This window comes from Aotus nancymaae, unplaced genomic scaffold (assembly GCF_030222135.1).
Source record: "Aotus nancymaae isolate 86718 unplaced genomic scaffold, 86718_ANA_hifiasm-v0.15.2.pri h1tg000002l, whole genome shotgun sequence".
NCBI classification, from domain to species: domain Eukaryota; kingdom Metazoa; phylum Chordata; class Mammalia; order Primates; family Aotidae; genus Aotus; species Aotus nancymaae.
This window is the reverse complement of record NW_026988413.1, coordinates 55,009,456-55,029,790: the sequence shown is the minus strand read 5'-3', so window position 1 is coordinate 55,029,790 and position 20,335 is coordinate 55,009,456. Positions and strand designations below refer to the sequence as shown.

The following is a 20,335-nucleotide window of genomic DNA, read 5'->3' as shown; positions in this document are numbered from 1 at the left end:
AAATCTATCCTGAGGATAGAGAAATAATTCTAGAGAAAAGAACCAGGAAATGTCATGCCACAGAAGCCAAAAAATACCATTCAAGAAAGAAGCAGAATCAAATGCTACTGAAAAAACAAGACAAGAAGGGAACATAGGCAATCTGATTTGATGATTAAGAAATTCCTGGGACCGGCCGGGCGCGGTGGCTCAAGCCTGTAATCCCAGCACTTTGGGAGGCCGAGGCGGGTGGATCACGAGGTCGAGAGATCGAGACCATCCTGGTCAACATTGTGAAACCCCGTCTCTATTAATACAAAAAAAAAAATTAGCTGGGCACGGTGGCGCGTGCCTGTAATCCCAGCTACTCAGGAGGCTGAGGCAGGAGAATTGCCTGAACCCAGGAGGCGGAGGTTGCGGTGAGCCGAGATCGCGCCATTGCACTCCAGCCTGGGTAACAAGAGCGAGACTCTGTCTCAAAAAAAAAAAAAAAAAAAAAAAAAAGAAAGAAATTCCTGGGACCTTGATGAGACCAAGTTTGTAATAGTGGAGCTGAAAAGAAAACATCATTTTTCAGTTGATCATTCAGCCAATATTTATGAGCATCTAGAGATTGTGAGTTCAAAGCAGGTAAGACACTGTCCCTGTCCTCAAGGTACATATAGTCCAAAAATAAAATAGAAAATAGGCCATCATAAGGGAGTAAAAAGTGTCTCAAGGAGAGACTCTGGGAACAGAGAGGAAAGGTAACTAACTAAGACTGAAAGAAGGGATGAGGATCAAGGGCAGCCTTCCTGGAAGAGATGACATCTGAGCTGAGCCTAAGCAGGAGTAAGTCGAGTGAGGAAGAAGAAAAGAGAGCCTACACAGAGAGCACATGACGGGTGAAGGCATATGGCCAGAGAGGGTGCCTTGCACTTGGGTAACAGAGAGTGACTCCACATGGCCACAGCCAAGGGCTCCTTTGAAGCAATGATGGAGAATAAAGCTGAGAGGCAGTGGAGGCTAGAACCAGACTAATCTCCTGCAGCATGTTAAAGCCAACAGAGAGTTCAGGCGAGATTTTAACCAGGAAGTGACATGAATAAAAGTGATCTGAGAAAGAAAACTCTGGTGGGTAAATGAAAAATGAGTTGGGTGGTCAAAGTCAAGAGTCAAGAGTAGATGCTAGAAGACAATTTCAGTAGCTTTGAATTTAAGAGTAATGTCACTGATAGATAAACAGTGCCAGGAGAAAGAAAGTGAAATTACATGCTAAAAAGAAAAAAACGTACAGTAGGGGGTAAAAAAGAAAAGTAAAAAATAATTTACAAATTTTGGCTAAGTCAACTGAGTAGATGATGGTACCACTCATTGAGAAGCAGGATACAAGAGAGAGGGTTGGACGGGAATCAGGGGAAAAGGAAGGTTGGAGGAAGAAAAGGTTGGAGGATTGAGTTCTATTTTGGTAATGATGAATTGGCTTGTGCCTTGGAAACACCCAGGTAGGGACTGTTTTAAGCAGTTTTTGAGTGTCTCAGTGGGCAGGTGGGAGGTGATGTCAAGAAGTTTGCCAACACATAACAGGAGAAAAATATTTGTTCAAGAGAGCAGCAGCACTGAGAAATAATTTATAGGAAAGAAGTGAGTTGAACACATTTATAGACATGAAAGAATAAATCAACAGACAAAAATAAATTTAAGAGAATGGGGCCAGGGAAGGCATGGGAAAGAGCAAATCAGCAGTTCTCTCCCATTTAATGTTACCTTGTAGTGCAATAAAACGAGAGCTGTCTTTGGAACATAAAACACGGACTCTTGAGTTAATTGATAAATTGCTTCAATGCAAATCACAAGCCACCTGAAACAGATGGTAAACTGCTAAAATAAATTAGGCTCCACCAATCATTCTAATGGAACATTGTATGGTATGGAAAGAAAAATACTTAGCAAGACAGGAAGCATGAGTCAGGAATAAGTGGTGAGCAGTGTGAGTCATGCCTGTAAGATCAATAGAGAAGCTGGCTCTACGCCTGATTTCATTATTTCTGAGCCTCCTACCCTTCCAGTCACTCAGCCTCAATGCTGCCCTATCAGCCTCCTCACTCACTCTTTGGCTCCACATAGTATGGGTCCCAGAATTCCGTTAATGCTTTGGTTCTCACATGGATCCTTTCTTTTTATTTCCAACTGATGCTATCCTAGTGCTCACTCTTAAGAGAAATCTGTCTGCTTCCAGACTTCATCCAACCCCCTTGGCCCACACAGAACAGAGGGAGGGTGAAGGAAGAACAGTGAAGGGGAAAGAACAGCTTTCTAAGTCTGCCATCATGTTTACTGACTTGGAGTGGTCTCACTGGTTAAAACCCATCTCCTAAGTGGATACTCAAGGCCTCAATAACATGGACCCAACCCACCTTTCCAAACACATCTTGTTACTCCCAACATAAATTCTCTATCATCCCCTTTTTACAAATGAGACAATTTATAAACAAAAAGATTAAGCAGCATGCCCAGCCACAGCTGTCACACAGCTAGTGAGAGAATCAGCCACCCAGACTCCAGAGCACATTCTCTCCATTTCCACTTGGCTGTCTCTCACTGTGGTATAGTTTTTTGTCTTTCATATGCTAGATCATTTTGCAAGAGTGGTCCTGCTAAAATTAATAGAACTGCTTCTGCAATTTAAAAGTCATGAAAACTTTAGATCAAAATCACTTGTAAACTTTTTCCTTTTTTGCGAAGGGGACAGGGTCTTGCTCTGTCACCTAGGCTGGAGAACAGCTGGCACGATCACAGCTCACTGCAGCCTCAACCTCCCCAGATTTAAGCAGTCCTCACACCCCAGCCTCTTGAGTAGCTGAGACTACAGGGCATATGCCACCACATCATAGAGTCAGGGTTTTGTCATGTTGCCCAGGCTGTCTCAAACTCCTGGACTCAGCAAATCCACCTGCCTCAGCCTTCCAAAGTGCTGGGATTACAGGCACGAGCCACCATGCCTAGCCTGTAAACTCTTTAACATAGACAGCATTACTGATTAAGACTAAAGCGATGAAAGTGAGGTCTATGGGTACAGCAACGTTCCACCAAAAATAAACTATTCCCCAAGTGACTTCTAGATGTTTTGTTTCATTTGCTTTTTCATCCAAATCACAACTTGAGCCAACATCCACATATTTCCTTGATAGAGCAATGTGGCTACGGAACCTTTCCTTATCTGAAGTTCACATAGTACATAGCTATGAAACCTGGAACCACTGTCTGCATTGGTGAAATAAGGTCACACCGACCCCTAAGGTTATCAAAACATAGATCTGAAAAGTCACTGAGAATATTCTTCTGTTTTACAATTCTAAGTAATTTAATCAAACAGCCTGAAACATCTGCCCTTTTACAACATGGTTCTAGTTTTAATAGCTATCCAGGTTTCTTTTCTTCCCCAAGTGAGAAAATGAGTCATCAACACGGTAACATCTGAAGGTGATTTTATAACCGTTTGCAAGTTCACATGACATATATCTTTTACAAACAAGAAGTCATAGTTGTTTAAAATGAGAGACAACCCTAAAGCAACACTTACATTATTAAACTAATTAAGTAATTTTACATTTTAAGACAACTGCATTACTTAACTATATTATTTAGACTTTCCAAATTCATCAGCATAAGGCTTTTCTCTGTGTTGCTTGCCAAACTACACAGAAGGAAAAAAAAACCTTGTATTTTCACGGAAAACAGTCTTTGCCAACCCTCCCACTAGCTCTAAGTTTGGCCAACAGTTTGACTGATAGTATATGAGCTCTACCATCTGCTAACCAAGCAGCGTTTACTAATGGGTAAATGATACTAAGAAAAATGGTTGCAAAACAGAACCTGACTTGTTTTTATGAGTTGATGTAACTGAACCTAAAATGCATGACTACAATTTGTTATGTGTATTCCAAGTAAGTTCAAATTGTATCCCAATCCAAATTGCTGGTTTAAATTATTCCTTCAAAACATTAAACAGCCTGTATATAAAAATCTCAATTTATTTAAAAAACTAACACTTCTAAACATTTTAAGTAAGACCAAATTCACATTACATTTTTGTTTATACACCTTTCCTTCTCAAGTCCCCGAAAATTAGTGAACCAGAGATAAAATGCCATTTAAAAAATGATTTAAAAAATTAACTTTGCAAATCCATTACATTAATATGCCTAACAAACCCAACCATTCAAGATATGTCTTAGAATAATTAAATTCTATGTTCATGCTATTATATAAATCTACTCTTATTACTTGCACATTTTTAATGAACATTCTGCACATTATTTGAATGGGGAAATTTTGAGGATATCTAAAAATAACACCGGGTTTTTTTTTCTGTCATAACAAGATTTAGTAACTTTTAAAAAGTTACCCTTGTGTTTTTAAGAGCAGGACAACTAAACAGATGCATAATATTCTTAATTATTGCTTTTTGTAATATTCTGTTTCTCTAGAATCTATTAGACAAATCTGTTTAGTTGTCCTGTCCTTAAAATATTCTATTTATATTCTATTTCTAAAATATAGTCTATTTTTTTAGAATCCTCCAAAAGGAAAAAACAGGAAGATACAGAGGCTAGAAGTTTACCCAAGGACACAGAAAAACCAGGTTCTGCCCTCAGTTTTGCAGTTGTCTGACTTTGGGGATGTGAAAAAAAGTTCTCTGAAAAAGAATTTAGAGAAGACTTTATTCCAGTGAACAATTTGCAAACAGGGAAGACACAGCCTTCTGTGGAAACAGGAGGTACATTCCAGAAAACAAAAGGAGGGTTTCACTTTTATAGTGATAGTTCTCACCAAGGTTTCCACTGAGGTCCTCTTATGCAAATACAGGATTCAAACTTGCTTAGTTCTGATTGGATGACATTTTATGAGTTCTGATTGGTCAATGGCACTGACTTCTGACTGGTCAATGAAAGCTATATTCTATTGGTTGGTTCTGGCCATTGGGACAGAAAGAGCTATGAAAATCCCAAAGTTAAGCAGATGTGTGGGTTTTCGGGAAACTCAGAGTATGTGTATGAGCTCTAGTCAGCAAATGGTTGCTTGACTCCATTTTAAATTTAGGCCCAGTTAGGTACTCAAGATTTATCTTGAGAGATTGGCCCTTTCAGATTTGCACATAAAATTTATCAGATCCTCAACTGTCCCTTTTGTAAAAGGTAAAAGCTTAGTACACACATCTATCTCTAAGATCTCTTCTAGATTGATCATTCTATAGTTTGAGCACTCTGGCAGACTCTACAAATCTGAGCCCCGCCAAGGGCTCTACTTTATTTCCCATGAGCAGGAGGGAAGCTGGGGTGAAAGAAGGCATTGAAAGCATAGTCATAATCCATAACATGATACCAGAAAGTAATGCTTAAAATGCAAAAACTGTCAATGATTTCCACTGTCCTGAGCAACATTCCCTAGCAATTCTACACATTTCCCATATTCTGAACTGGTTTTCCCAAAGTGAACCTAAACCTTAGATTAATCTGAACTCTTTGCTATTAGTTTAGGGTTTGGTGGGAAAATGGAGGTGGGGTAGTTTTAAAGATCAAAGGCCAAGAGGGCTGAAATTGCCCAACGTAATATTGCCAGTAAATGGTTGAGACTGGATTTAAATCCAGTTCTCCCTGAGTCCTCAGCCTTGACTTTTAATCAATATATTGTCAAACTAAAAGACTGCTGATGAGAAAATATGTAAGTTCATAGTTTGTCATAATTGTTGATATTTCCACATACAAGCTTTTCTAGGCCCTAGATCCCATTATGAAATGATTTGCTGACTGTGGGTGCTGTGGTTCTTCAGTAGTTGGCTTTTTCGGTCTCTGAATTGTTCACCACAGGGGACTGGGATACGAAAGAGCATTAGAACAGAGTTTCTTTGCAGCACTGATATACTGCCTTATTAAATACTTGCTTATTTCTTATCTGCTGTGATTGTTCCTTTGTTGTTGTTTGGCTTTTTTACTGCAACCAACACATCTTCTGGCAAGGAAAAAATGCCCTTTTAAATACTGATGACTGGCAGTTCAAATCCACATTCAGTGAGACAGACTATACCGACTCACTCAAACTCCACCCAAAGTCCTCTCCTCCCTAGCAGTTTAGCATGGCCTTGTGACAAAATTCTAGCCTAAAACACATCAATGAAATTCTTGACTGTGGGAATTTGGGTAAACTCTGGATTTCCTCATAAACAAATCAACAAACATCTTGCTTTTACCACTGTGTTTTTCCCCCTTTCTGGCCTGATAAATGAACATGAGGCTGGAGGTAGACTAGACATATTGCAATCATAAGACAAGCAAAAAGATCCTAAGGACTGTGGACCAACAAGATAGAGAGACTTCACTTTCATTGGTATTGTGGATGACCAGCCTTGTACTGCCTTTCTCTGCACATTGTGTAATATGAAACAAATAGCCCTTAATTAAGTCTTAACCATTGGTTATATTTTCTTATATTGGTAGTTGAAGACAGTGCTCACTTTGAGAATTACTACACCCAGAGATCCATAAAAAGAAAGATGATGTGTTTGTAAAAAACATGAAGCCTTAACTTATCCCTTTATTTTTCTGTTCCTACCAGCACTAGAATATTTTTATAGTTATTGAAAGCTTGCCATTTATGTCTATTCATCAATAAACTGTTTAGAGATTTGACTTTCAGACACAAAATAAATGGCCTAGGAAAACATTCATGCTTTTATTATAAATCTGCACCATCTTTCTTAACATTAGATTAGAACATCATTAAGTAATTTTTTAAAATTGATACATAATAGTTGTACATATTTTGAGGGTACATGTGATATTTTAATATATGCATACAATGTATAATGATCTAATCAGAGTAACTGGGATATTCATCACCTCCAACATTTATCTTTTCTTTATATCAGGAACACTCCAATTTTTCTCTTCTAGCTATTTTGAAATATACAATAAATTATTGTTAACTATAGTCACCCAACTGTACTATCAAACACTAAATCTTATTCCTTCTGCCTAACTGTATTTTTGTTCCCATTAACTAACCACTTTCTATCCCCCACCATACTCCCTACCCTTCCCAGCCTCTGGTAACCACAATATATTCTCTACCTCCATGAGATCTGCTTTTTTAGCTCCCACAGTAAGTAAGAACAGGCAATATTTGTCTTTCTGTGCCTGGCTTATTTCACTTAACAGAATGACCTTCAGTCCCGTTCATGTTGCTGAAAATGACAGAATTTCCTTCTTTTTTTAATGCCTAAATCATATTCCATTTGTACAAATACCACATTTTCTTTATCCATTCATCTGTTGATGAACACTTAGGGTGACAAGATACTCTTGGCCATTGTAAATAGTGGTGCAATAAACATGAGAGTGAGATATCTTGGATACGATATGCTGATTTCCTTTCTTTTGGATTTACACTCAACAGTGAGACTGCTGGATCATATGGTATTTCTATTTTCAGTTTTGTTAGGAACCTCCACATTGTCTTCCATAGGACTGCACTCATTTATATTCCAACCAACAGTTTATGAGTTTTCCCCTTTCTCTGCATCCTCATAAGCATCTGTTATTTTTTGTCTTTTTGATAAGAGATGACATTTCACTGTGCTTTTGGTATGCATTTCCCTGATGATTCGTCATGTTGAACATTTTTTCATATACTTGTTGGCCATTTGTAGGTCTTCTTTTGAGAAATGTCTAGATCTTTTGCCTATTTTGAAATTAAAGTTTTGTTCTTTTTGCTATTGAGTTAAGTTCCTCATATATTCTGGTTATTAACGCCTTTTCAGATGGGTGGTTTGCAAATGCTTTCTCCTATTCTGTTGGTGGCCTCTTCACTTTATTGATTGTTTTCTAATCCATGAGCATGGGCTATCTTTCCAATTTTTGTGTGTTCTCTTCAACTTCTTTCATCAGTGTTTCAGCCTTCCTCCTGGTGATCTTTCAGTTCTTTGGTTAAATTTGTGCCTAGATATTTTATATTTTTTGCAACTATTGTAAATAGGATTGCATTCTTGATTTCTTTTCCAAATTATTTGCTGTTGACGTATATAAATGCTACTGATTTTAATATGCTGATTTTTTTAAATCCTGCAACTTTACTGAATTTGATTATCAGTTCTAGTTTTTGGCAGAGTCTTTAGGTTTTTCTAAATATAGTATCAGGTTGGGTTCAGTGGCTCATCCCTGTAAGCCCAGCATTTTGGGAGGCTGAGGCAGGAGGACTGTTTGAGCCTAGGAGTTCGAGAGCAGCCTGGGCAACATGGCAAAACCCCATCTCTACAAAGAAAAATAAAAATAATTATTAAAATTTCAAATATATCATGTCCTCTGTGAACAATGGTATCTTGACTTTTTCCTTCCCAATTTGGGAAGGAAATTTGGACGCCCCTTCTTTCTTTCTTTTGCCTAGCTGCTCTGGCTAGGACTTCCAGTACTATGTTGAATACAGGCGGTGAAAGTGGGCATCCTTGCTTATTCCTAATCTTAGAGGAAAGGCTTTCAATTTTATTTCGTTCAGTATGATGTTAGCTGTGGGTTCAACATATACAGTCTTTATTTTTTGAGACTTGTTTCTTCTACACCCCGTTTGTTGAGGGTTTTCATATAAAAGCATGTTGAATTTTGTTAAATGCTTTTTCAGCATCTATTGAAATGATCATACGGTTGTCTTTGATTTTGTTAATGAGATGTATCATGTTTATCTGTGTAGGTTGAACCATCTTTGTATCTCTGGGATGAACTCCACTTAATCATAGAGAATGATCTTTTTACCATGTTGTTGCATTCAGTTTGCTAGCATTTTGTTGAATATTTCTGCATCTATGTTAATCAGGGATATTAGCCTGTAGTTTTCTTTGTTGTGTCCTTGTCTGGTTTTGGTATCAAGATAATGCTGGCCTCATAGAATAAGTTTGAAAATATTCCCTCCTCTTCAATTTCTTGGAAGAGATTCAATAGAATTGGTATTAATTATTCTTTAAATATTTGGTAAAATTCAGCAGTGAAGCGACCAGGTCTGGTTTTCCTTTATGTGTCACTTTATGTTACTGCTTTAATCTCATTACTTGCTATGGGTCTGTTTGGGTTTTCTATTTCTTCATGGTTCAGTCTTGATAGGTTGCACATATCTAGGAATTTATCCCCTCTCTTCTGTTTTCCAATTTGTTGGCATAGATGTTCACAATAGTCTCTAATGATCCTTGGTATTTCTGAGGTATCAGTTGCAATGTCTCATCTTTTGTCTCTGATTTTATTTGGGTATTCTCTTTTTCTTAGTCTAACTAAAGATTTGTCCCTTTTATCTTTTCAAGAAAACAACTTTTTGTTGTGTTGGTCATTTGCATTTTTTCAGTCTTAATTTATTTCTGCTCTGATCTTTATTATTTGCTTTCTTCTACTAATTTGGGGTTTGGTTTGTTCCTGCTTTTCTAGTTTCTTGAGTTGTAGCATTCGGTTATTTGAAATGTTTCTATTTTTTTAATACAGGCATTTATTGCTATAACCTTCCCCCTTAGCTCTGATTGTGATGTATACCATAGATTTTGGTATGTTGTTTTGGTGTGTTTTTATTTTCATTTTTTTATTTAGATATTTTAAATTTTTCATCTTAATTTCTTCATTGATCCATTAATTACTCAGAAGTATGCTGTTTAATTTCCATGTGTTTGTATAGTTTCCAAAGTCATGTTTAGGCTGGGCATGGTGGCTCACACCTGTAATCCCAACACTTTGAAAGGCCAAGGCAGGAGGATTGCTAACACAGGAGTTAGAGACCAGCCTGGCCAACAGAGCAAGACACTGACTCTATTTTTTCAATTAAAAAAAAATTGAAAGAATTTTTAAAAAACAACAAAAAACCAAAGTTGCTTTTGTTGTTTATTTCTAGTTTTATTTCATTGTGATCAGAAAAGATACTTGATGTAATTCAATTTTTTGAATTTTTTGAGACTTGGTTTATGTCCTAATACCATATTAGGATACCTATAAGTAATACCTATCCTGGAGAAATTTCCATGTGTTGAAGAAAACATTGTGTATTCTGCAGCAGTGAGATGAAATGTTCTGTAAATGTCCGTTAGGTCCATTGGCCTAGAGTGCAACATCACTCCAATGTTTCTTTGTTGATTTTCTGTCTGCATGATTTGTCCATTACTAACAGTGAGGTGTTGAAGTCCCCTACTATTACAGTATTGCAATCTAGCTCTCCCTTTATATCTATTAATGTTTGCTTTACATATCTGAGTGCTCAAATGTTGGGTGCATACAATTGCTGTTTCTCAACTCCCTTTGAATGCCAATCACTCATAGATTTGCTCTTTAGAGGTTATTCTCTGTATCTTGTAGGCATTCTTCATTCCTTCATTCTTTCTCTTTTTTCTCCTTTGTCTACATATTTTCACATTCCCTGTCTTTGTACTCACTGATTCTTTTCTCTGCTTGATCCATTCTGCTATCAAGAGCCTCTAATGCATTTTTCAGTTCAGCAAATGCATTTCTCAGTTCCAGGATTTCTGTTTAAGTGTGTGTGTGTGTGTGTGTGCGCGCGCGCGTGTGTGTGTGCACATGTTCGTTTTGGGTTTCTTTTTTTTTTTTTTTTGCTGTTGTTTTAATTTTAATGAGTTTTTGGGGTTTTTTTTTTTTTGAGACAAAGTCTTGTTCTGCTGCCAAGGCTGGAGTGCAGTGGCACAATCCCAGCTTACTGCAACCTCCGCCTCCCGGGTTCAAGCAATTCTCTTTCCTCAGCCTCCTGAGTAGCTGGGATTACAGGCATGGGCTGCCATGCCCAGCTAATTTTTGTATTTTTAGTATAGAATGGGTTTCACCATGCTGGTCTGGCTGGTCTCAAACTCCTGACCTTGTGATCCATTTGCCTTGCCCTCCCAAAGTGCCAGAATTACAAGTGTGAGCCACCACACCCAGCCATTTTTTGTTTGTTGGGACAGAGTCTCACTCTGTGGCCCAGACTGGAATGGAGTGGCACAATTTCAGCTCACTGCAACCTCCATCTCCTGAGTCCAAGTGATTCTCGTGCCTCAGCCTCCCAAGTAGCTGGAATTACAGTCGTGTACCACCACACCTGGCTATTTTTTTTTTTTATTTAGTAGAGATAGGGATTTACTATGTTGGCTAGGCTGGTCTCAAACTGCTGACCTTAGCTAATCCACCGGCCTTGGCTCTCTAAAGTGCTGGGATTACAGGCCTGAGGCAACAGCCTACTGAATGGGCAAAAGCTGAAGGCATTCCCCTTGAAAATCAGAAGAAGACCAGGATGCCCTCTCTCACCACTCCTATTCAACATAGTACTGGAAGTCTTAGCCAGAGAAATCAGGCAATAGAAAGAAATAAAAGGTACTCAAATAGGAAGAGAGAAAGTCAAACTCGCTGTTTGTAGACAATATGATTCTATACCTAGAAAACCCCGTAGTCTCTGCCCAAAAGTTCCTTGATCTGATAACAAAATCACTGTACATGCACAGTGGCTCATGCCAGTAATCTCAGCACTTTGGGAGGCTGAGGCAGGAGGATCACTTGAGGCCAAGAGTTCGAGACCAGACTGGCCAACATAGCAAAACCCCGTCTCTACTAAAAACACAAAAAATAGCCGGGCATGGTGGCACGTGCCTGTGGTCCCAGCTACTCAGGAGGCTGAGGCGGAAGAATCACTTGAACCCAGGAGGAGGAGGTTGCAGTGAGCTGAGGTTGCACCACTGTACTCCAGCCTGGCGACAGAGCAAGACTCCGTCTCCAAAAAACAAACAAACAAACAAACAAACAAACAAACAAAAACAGTTAGGTTTGGTAGCGTAGCCCATGCCTGTAATTCCAACTATCTGGCTGGTTGAGGCATGAGAATTGCTTGAACCTGGGAAGTAGAGGTTGCAGTAAGCCAGAGTCACACCATTACACTCCAGCCCGGGTGACAGAGTGAGGCTCTGTCTCAAAAAACAAACAAACAAAAAATCAATGCACAAAAATCAGTAGCATTCCCATACGCCAAAAACATCCAAGCTGAGAGCCAAATTAAGAATGCAATCTCAACACAAAATCAAACACCACATGTTCTCACTCATAGGCGGGTGTTGAACAAGGAGAACACATGGACACAGGGAGGGGAGCACTATACACGGGGGTCTGTTGGGGGGAGGGGGGATAGTGGGGGGGTGGGGAGTTGGGGAGGGATAGCATGGGGAGAAATGCCAGATATAGGTGAAGGGGAGGGAGGTAGCAAACCATACTGCCACGTGTGCACCTGTGCAACAACCTTGCATGTTATTCACATGTACCCCAAATCCTAAAATGCAATAAAAAAAAAAAAAATATGAAAAAAAAAAAAAAAAGAATGCAATCTCATCCACAAGAGCCACAGAAAATAATAAAATAAACAGAAATATAGCTAACCAAGGAGGTGAAAGACCTCTACAACAAGATTTACAAAACACTGAAAGAAAGAAAACAGAGATGACACAAACAAATGGAAAAACAATCCATGCTCATGGATAGGAAGAATCAATATTGTTAAAATGGCCATACTGCCCAAAGCAATTTACAGATTCAATGCTATTCCTGTCAAACTACCAATGACATTTTTCACAGAATTAGAAAAAAAAAATTTAAAATTCATATGGAACCAAAAAGGGGGCCAAATACCCAAGGTAATCCTAAGTGGGCCATGTGCAGTGGCTCATGCCTGTAATCCCAGCACTTTGGGAGGCCGAGGTGGGTAGATCGCCTGAGGTCAGGAGTTTGCGACCAGCCTAGCCAACATGGTGAAACCTCATCTTTACTAAATACAAAAATTAGCCAGTGGTGGTATACACCTGTAATCCCAGCTACTCAGGAGGCTGAGGCAGGAGAAGTACTTGAACCCGAGAGGCAGAGGTTGCAGTGAGCCAAAATCATACCACTGCACTCCAGCCTGGGCAACAGAGTGAGACTCTGTCTCAAACAAACAAAAAAAGTTCCTAAGTGAAAAGAAAAAAGCTGGAGACATCATATTACCCAACTTCAAACTATGCTACAAGGCTATGGTAACCAAAACAACATGGTTCTGGTACAAAAGCAGACATATAGACCAATGGAACAGAATAAAGAGCCCAAAAATAATGCCACACATCTATACAATCAAGGAAAACAAGAAATAGGGAAATAGCTCTTCATTCAATAAATGATATTGCAATAACTGGCAAACCATATGCAGAATATTGAAACTGGACTCCTTCCTTACACCATATACAAAAGTCAACTAAAGATAGATCCAAGTCTTAAGTGTAAAACTTAAAACTACAACAACCCTGGAAGATAACCAAGGAAATACTATTCTGGGCACAAGACTTGGCAAAAATTTGATAATGAAGATGCCAAAAGCAATTGCAACAAAAACAAAAATTGATAAATCGGACCTGATTAAACAAAAGAGCTTCTACCAGCAAAAGAAACTATCAACAGAGGAAACAGACAATCTACAGAACGGTAAAAAAAAATTGGGAACTACACATCCAGCAGAAGTCTAATATCCAGAATCTATAAGGATCTTAAACAAATTTATAAGAAAAAAACAAACAATACCATTAAAAGAGTAGGCAAAACACATAAACAAACACTTCTCAAAAAAAGACATACATGCAACCAATGAGCATACAAAAAAAAAACGCTCAACATCATTAATCATTAGAGAAATACAAATTAAAACCACAATGAATACCATCTCACACCAGTTACAGTGGCTATTATTAAAAAGTCAGGAAACAACAGATACTGGCAAGGTTGGAGAGAAAAGGGAATGCTTACACACTGCTGGTGGAAATGTAAATTAGCTCAGCCATTGTGAAAAGCAGTTTGACAATTTCTCAAATAACATAAAACAGAATTGCCATTCAACCCAACAATCTCATTATTGGGTATATGCCCAAAGGAATATCAGTCATTCTACCATAAAGACAATGCATGCATATGTGTATCACAGCACTATTCACAACAGCAAAGCCATGAAATCAACCTAAATGCCCATCAATGGTAGACTGGATTTTTAAAAATGTGGTGTATGTATATATGTATACACACACACACACACACACACACACAAACACACACATACAATGAAATACTATGCATCCATAAAAAAGAATGAGATCATGTCCTTTGCAGCAAATTAGATGGAGCCGGAGACCATTATCCTAAGGAAACTAACATAGGAACAGAAAACCAAATACTGCACATTCATGCTTACAAGTGGGAGCTAAACTGTTAAGTACATATGGACACAAAGAAAGGAACAACAGATACTAGGATCTACTTGAGGGTGGAGGGTAGGAGGATGGTGAGAATCAGAAAAGTGTCTATTGGATACTTGGTTTATTACCTGGATGACAAAATAATCTGTACACAAAACCCCTATGACACACAATTTACCTATATATAACAAATCTGCACATGTACTCCCTGAACCTAAAATAAAAGTTAAAAAAAGAGAGAGAGAAATAATTAGGGCAAGAATGACAGAATTTATTACACAAAGCTTTACAATTTCTGTCATCGGCCGGGTACGGTGGCTCAGGCTCATGCCTGTAATCTCAGTACTTTGGGAGGCTGAGGTGGGTGGATCACCTGAGGTCAGGAGTTCAAGACCAGCCTGCCCAACATGGTGAAATCCAGTCTCTATTAAAATTACAAAAAATTAGCCAGGCGTGGTGGCGAGCACCTGTAACCTCAGCTACTTGTGAGGCTGAGGCAGGTGAATCGCTTGAACTCGGGAGGCAGAAGTTGTGGTAAGCCAAGATTGCACCATGGCACTCCAGCCTGGGCAAGAAGAGTGAAACTCCATCTCACAAAAAAAAAAAAAAAAAAAAATCTATCATCAAAAGACTCCACAAGCAAAACTAAAAGCAAACATCAAGCATAGGGGAAAAAATCTCCAAATATTCCAGAGGGCTAATATTGCCAATATAAAGAGCTACTACAAACCAATAAGGAAGTTATAGAATTACAATGTAAAAACAGACAAGATAAGAGCAGGTAATTTGTAAAGGAAGAAATAATGGGCAAAAATATCCTTATTCTAACTCAACGCAATACACCAAGAGTAGGATTATGGTATATAATGTACACTGAATTCATACAAACCTGTAATATTGCTCTTTCAGGTAACTGTGAAATGTCATATTCTAGAGTCTCATCTACAAGACAGACTTCAGAAGAACTTTGTTCAGGAAAATTGGATTTTTCTGCAGAAGTTCCTTTGAGTAGTAACCTATTTCTCCAGTTTTTCAATTGAAGCTTATGTTTTAATATCTGCAATGAAAATAATTTAAAAATTGCATGGAACTGCTATAAGGGTCAAAAGAGATGACAGACATAAAGCACAGTGCTTGACACAAGGATAGCACCAATTAAACATTATTTATGATCATCATCATTACCATATAAACTGTAATTTTTCATAAGCATGTTCAATGTTCTCTGAACCACCAAAGTATTACAGATCGTTTGCATTAGTTGTCATAAAACGCTGGCACAGGCAGTCACCCTGAAAGGTTGATTTAGTCTCCTCTTTCATAGATGAGAAAGTGAGAACAACAAAGTCAAAGCTCTGGCAATTAAAAAGCTTGTATTTCGTATATGAAGTGAAGGTGACTGATATACAGATAACAAAAAAAGAAAAAACAGAAGTAATGTATTTGGGAAATTGCCAAATTTATTGTCACAGGAAGACCCCATTTTAACTTTTGATACACTTCTGAAAACTGTAATAAATAAGGGTAGTATTTCAGTCATAAACATGTACACACAATATTGATGTAATATTTATGTGTGTATATGTGTGTGTGTGCATATGTGTATACATATGTGTGTTGTGTATATACACACACATATTAGAGTTTGAGGAACAACACATGTGGAGCGCTTGACACACAGTTGTACCCTGCCTCTGCTCCCAGCATACACCTGCTATCCTCTCTCCACTTAAGTGAATGTACAATGATTGTTAGGTCAATAAATCATGTATCTAGAAGGAAAATGTTCTCTAAACACCAAATTAACTATATAATACACATATATATTAAAGATATTATTAGAGTATATATATCAACTACTGTGTGCAAAACATTATGCTCATCATATGGGAAGACTAAGAATACTGTCTGCTCTCAGGGACTTTTTTTTTTTTTGAGACGGAGTTTCGCTTTTGTTGCCCAGGCTGGAGTGCAGTGGTGTGATCTCAGCTCACTGCAATCTCTGCCTCAAGGGTTCATGCAAGTCTTCTGACTCAGGTTCCAAGTAGCTGGGAATACAGGTGCCTGTCACCATGCCTGGCTAATTTTTGTATTCAGGGATGTTTAGCTGAAAGGGATGTACAGGGGCAGACTGGTCATGCACAGTTACCTATTTCACTACTAGAGAATCAGTGATCAGGCATAGAGGGCAGTGATCAAAACACTAGCTTAATATACAAAGTGGTAGAAAGCACTGAATGAGCAGACTAACATAGTGTTAGGTACCCAAAGTAGAGCTGTTTCGCTGGCAACATTGAAAAGGTAGTTCGCAAAAGGCAAAGCCTAGAGGACAGCCTACAAAACTACCAGCTCGAAATCGATAGATTATAAACTTCTAGAGAGCATCTCAAGTAATCTCTGAGATGCTTAAAGCACAGTGTGGGCTCTAGCACTGTGTTAAGCATATGTAAGTAATAAATCTCATACTTTTTTGCTGTGTATGTGTGCTATTGTCAGTCTCAACATCTGAACTAAATTCAGGTGACAGGGGGCATTGATCCATAGGGCAACCATAAAAGAAGGGGATTTAACTTCACCCCACATTCTCTTTGCTATTTACCCTTACTTTGTATTTTAAAAATGTTTATAAAATATTGCCTACTAAGCGACATAACTACAAAAAAAATCCAATGTGTTTCCACATCTGATAGTAGTGTTACTTTGAGCATACTAAATCAATATTAAGCAATGATATACTAATAGCTGAAGTAAATTTTAAATTATTAAGTTAAAGAACAAGAATCCCAGCCAGATGCAGTGGCTCGTGCCTATAATCCCAGCACTATGGGAAGCCGAGGTGAGCAGATCACTTGAGGTCAGGAGTTCAAGACCAGCCTGGCCAACAAGGTGAAACTTCATCTCTACTAAAATTACAAAAAAATTAGCTGGGTGTGGTAGTGGGCACCTGTAATCCCAGCTACTTGGGAGGCTGAAGCAGGAGAATCGCTTGATCCCGGGAGGCGGTGGTTGCAGTGAGCCGAGATCGCACCACTGCACTCCAGCCTGGGCAACAAGAGCGAAACTCTGTCTCAAAAAAAAAAAAAAGAACAAGAATCCCATCAAAAGTATATAATATTCAGGATTTTAGTATTTTCCACACACAGCATTATTATTTGAGACAACATGAATATAACTGAAAAATTCAGATGCTTAAAAAATTGTTTCAAGATACAATACCAGCTCATCTTCTTTCTTTTTATTCTTACATCTTGCTCTATTCTGCCATTTTGTTAAAATAATGGTTAGCTTGTGACAATAGATGATCCGTTGTATCCGCAATACCATATCTGAAGGAAATTTACTACATTACTGTATATATTAATAGCTATACCTATTTCAAAAAAACCACAAAGTGATTTAATATTCTATAATGTTTATAATATGAGCCAATGTTGCATCTGATCGTTTTTGTTTGGTTTTATTTACACTTGAAATTAATTACTTTTGGTAGCATTAGTACTCTCCAGACCTTATTAACATGGAAAATCATCTTTGTTCTTAAAAATTAAGATGTAATAACTGCAATAGAAATGTCAAGACATGTATCATTTCTTTTTCAGATATAGGTGACGGGGAGGAAGGCAGCAAATCACACTGCCATGTGTATACCTATGCAACAATCTTGCATGTTCTTTACATGTACCCCAAAACCTAAAATGCAATTAAAAAAAAAAAAGAAGAAGAAACTGAAACAACCTTATAGCTGATATAGAGAAAGTTCTACTGCCCTGGATAGAACAAACCACCCACAACATTTCTTCAAGCCAAAGCCTGGTCCAGAGCAAAGCCCTAATTCTCTTCAATTCTATGAAGGCTAAGAGAGGTGATAAAGCTACAGAAGAAACGTAAAAAGAAAAAAAAGGTTGTTCTCTGTAAAACCAGAACTTCTAAACTTTTTCATAAGAAATACAGTCATAAGGTAGCATTTAGATCCAATGCCTTTGAATTTAATTTTAAGTCCTACCATTAACCAGTTCCTAACCCTTTGTTACACTAATGTTAAAATCTTCAGAGGGTCCACTCTAACTGAGGTACCAACCACAGCCAGTCAAAAAGAAGTGATTCTCTGGTTTGCAACAGCCATAAACAAGTTATTATCTGGAGAGCTGCAAAAAAAAAAAAATCTAAGCAGAAGGCAGGAGTTCTTGGAGATTATACTGAGTGGGCACTGATCACATGAATGTACCTCCCACTCACTCAGTATAACCTCCAAGGTCTTAAGAGAAAATGATTTTTATTTTTAAGTTTCCTCATATATACATTAAATGTAATATTTGTAAAAAGCATAAACCTCTCCATAAAAATAAACCTCTCAATTTTGCAACCTGTCCATACTATTTGGTACCCATCCAGCTCTCTATTATGTAAAAAAGCTCATATACATTCTATTTATATTCAGGTATACACAAATGCACACTAGATTTAATTTTTAATATGCCTGTTTTCTATTAAAATAAAATTCTTTGAGACAAATCTCATTTAAGTATTTTTAAATTAGTGGCTCTACCTTCATTTCATGACAATTTTCTAGACATAAAAATGATAGGTTCTCTAAGTATACAAACTATGCTTAACTGTATTTTAATTATTTCAGTAAATGGATACAAAAAGTAATTGCTGCTATGCAAGGATTTACTTTTAAGTTTTTCTTTCTGGTCTTCCATATAAGAGTGCCAGTGATGAAATATATATTTTTGAAGTCTGAAATTATAACATGTCACTTCTCTGTTCATTTTATCAGCCAGGACAACATTTTCATTTGTATGAGTGACGTCTCTCCAAGTGCTGCAGGCAGAAAACATTTAAAAAAATTTTTGATATTAGGGTAATATATCAGTAAATAAATTAAGAGGAACAAAAAATGGTATCTCCTTTATGGTCTACGGCCATACCACCCCGAACACGCCCATCTTGTCAGATATCTCCTTTATGATCTCAAAAGCCACAGTATAGAAAGAAACTTCTACAAACTGGGTATGACCTGAGGAATTCCTAATAGTTATAGAGAAAAATGGAGATTATACCACAGTCATATTTCTATTTGGATAAAATAAAGAAATCATGGAATAAAATTATGTTGTCATAACTCCAATTTACCACAAGAACCACCAAATAATGTCTTGTTTAAAAGGAAATCTAAATTCCAAAACATATTTGGCTCCAAGGGTTTCAGATAAGTGAATTGTGAAATTATACTTTTAATTTTAAAATTTTATTTTTTAGGAAAAGATAGTTATACATCAAAGAAGTAAAATATGTATTTTAACTAAGTAAAAGCTGACTAAATATGAAAGAAATATATAACATCAAATGGTAGAATCATGATTAAATAGGTAAAATCAGCACAACTGACCAAAAGTTAATTTTTCTTTGTATGAAAAATATCAAGAATAAAAACACAAAAAGGAAGAAATTGCTTATAAAAATCACATTCTTACCAAAAATGAGTCTTTACTAAATGTCCAGTATAAAAGCTACATGCTTTTATCATCAATTCTCGAGTCATCTAAAGTAAATAAATAATTGAAATAATGAATATTAGAAATAAATGGAATGCACAGGCTACCTCTGGAAGATACTCAAGAAAGAGAACAATGGATGTCAAGAAGGAAGGGAACTGGGCAGTTGGAGACAGGAACAGGTGGAAAAAACTATATACCATTTATGTTTTGGAATTTTGTGTATGCCTATAAGCTATTTTTTTAAGTTAAAATCACAGCTTAATACATTTTCCCATTACATCTCACTTAGTTTGAAGCATTTTAAGGTAAGCATTATGGCATTGTTATGATAAGCTACATTTATAATAGTATAGAATTGCAGGTCTGCTGTTCACCATTAAAATGGAATGATTCTCTCAATCATTCTGAATCAAACAAAATGATCTTCCCAAGGGTATATGTAAACTGAGATTTTCTTTTCAACATAGAGGAATTCCTCATTTACCAAGCAGGAATAGGAAAACCACATAAATTAAAAGTCTAAACCATGGAATATACTTAAAGAGATGCAAATTTATCGCTTACAACTACTCACAATAACATGTGGCAGTAGCTAACTGAAATCATCTATCCC

General features: G+C 37.4%; 1 protein-coding gene across 1 annotated transcript in view; it reads right to left on the bottom strand.

Annotated features, from left to right (window-relative positions):
• Window positions 1-19,766, bottom strand: part of FBXL13 (F-box and leucine rich repeat protein 13) — a 221,782-nt gene extending 202,016 nt beyond the window's left edge. Inside the window, exons 1-4 of the mRNA XM_064383138.1 lie at window positions 19,699-19,766; window positions 18,897-19,045; window positions 17,438-17,547; window positions 15,111-15,278 (exon numbers count right to left, since the gene is read on the bottom strand). Of these exons, the coding sequence (XP_064239208.1) occupies window positions 15,111-15,278; window positions 17,438-17,547; window positions 18,897-19,045; window positions 19,699-19,766 (495 nt within the window). The remainder of the gene's footprint in view (window positions 1-15,110; window positions 15,279-17,437; window positions 17,548-18,896; window positions 19,046-19,698) is intronic.
• Window positions 19,767-20,335: the final 569 nt, after the last annotated feature.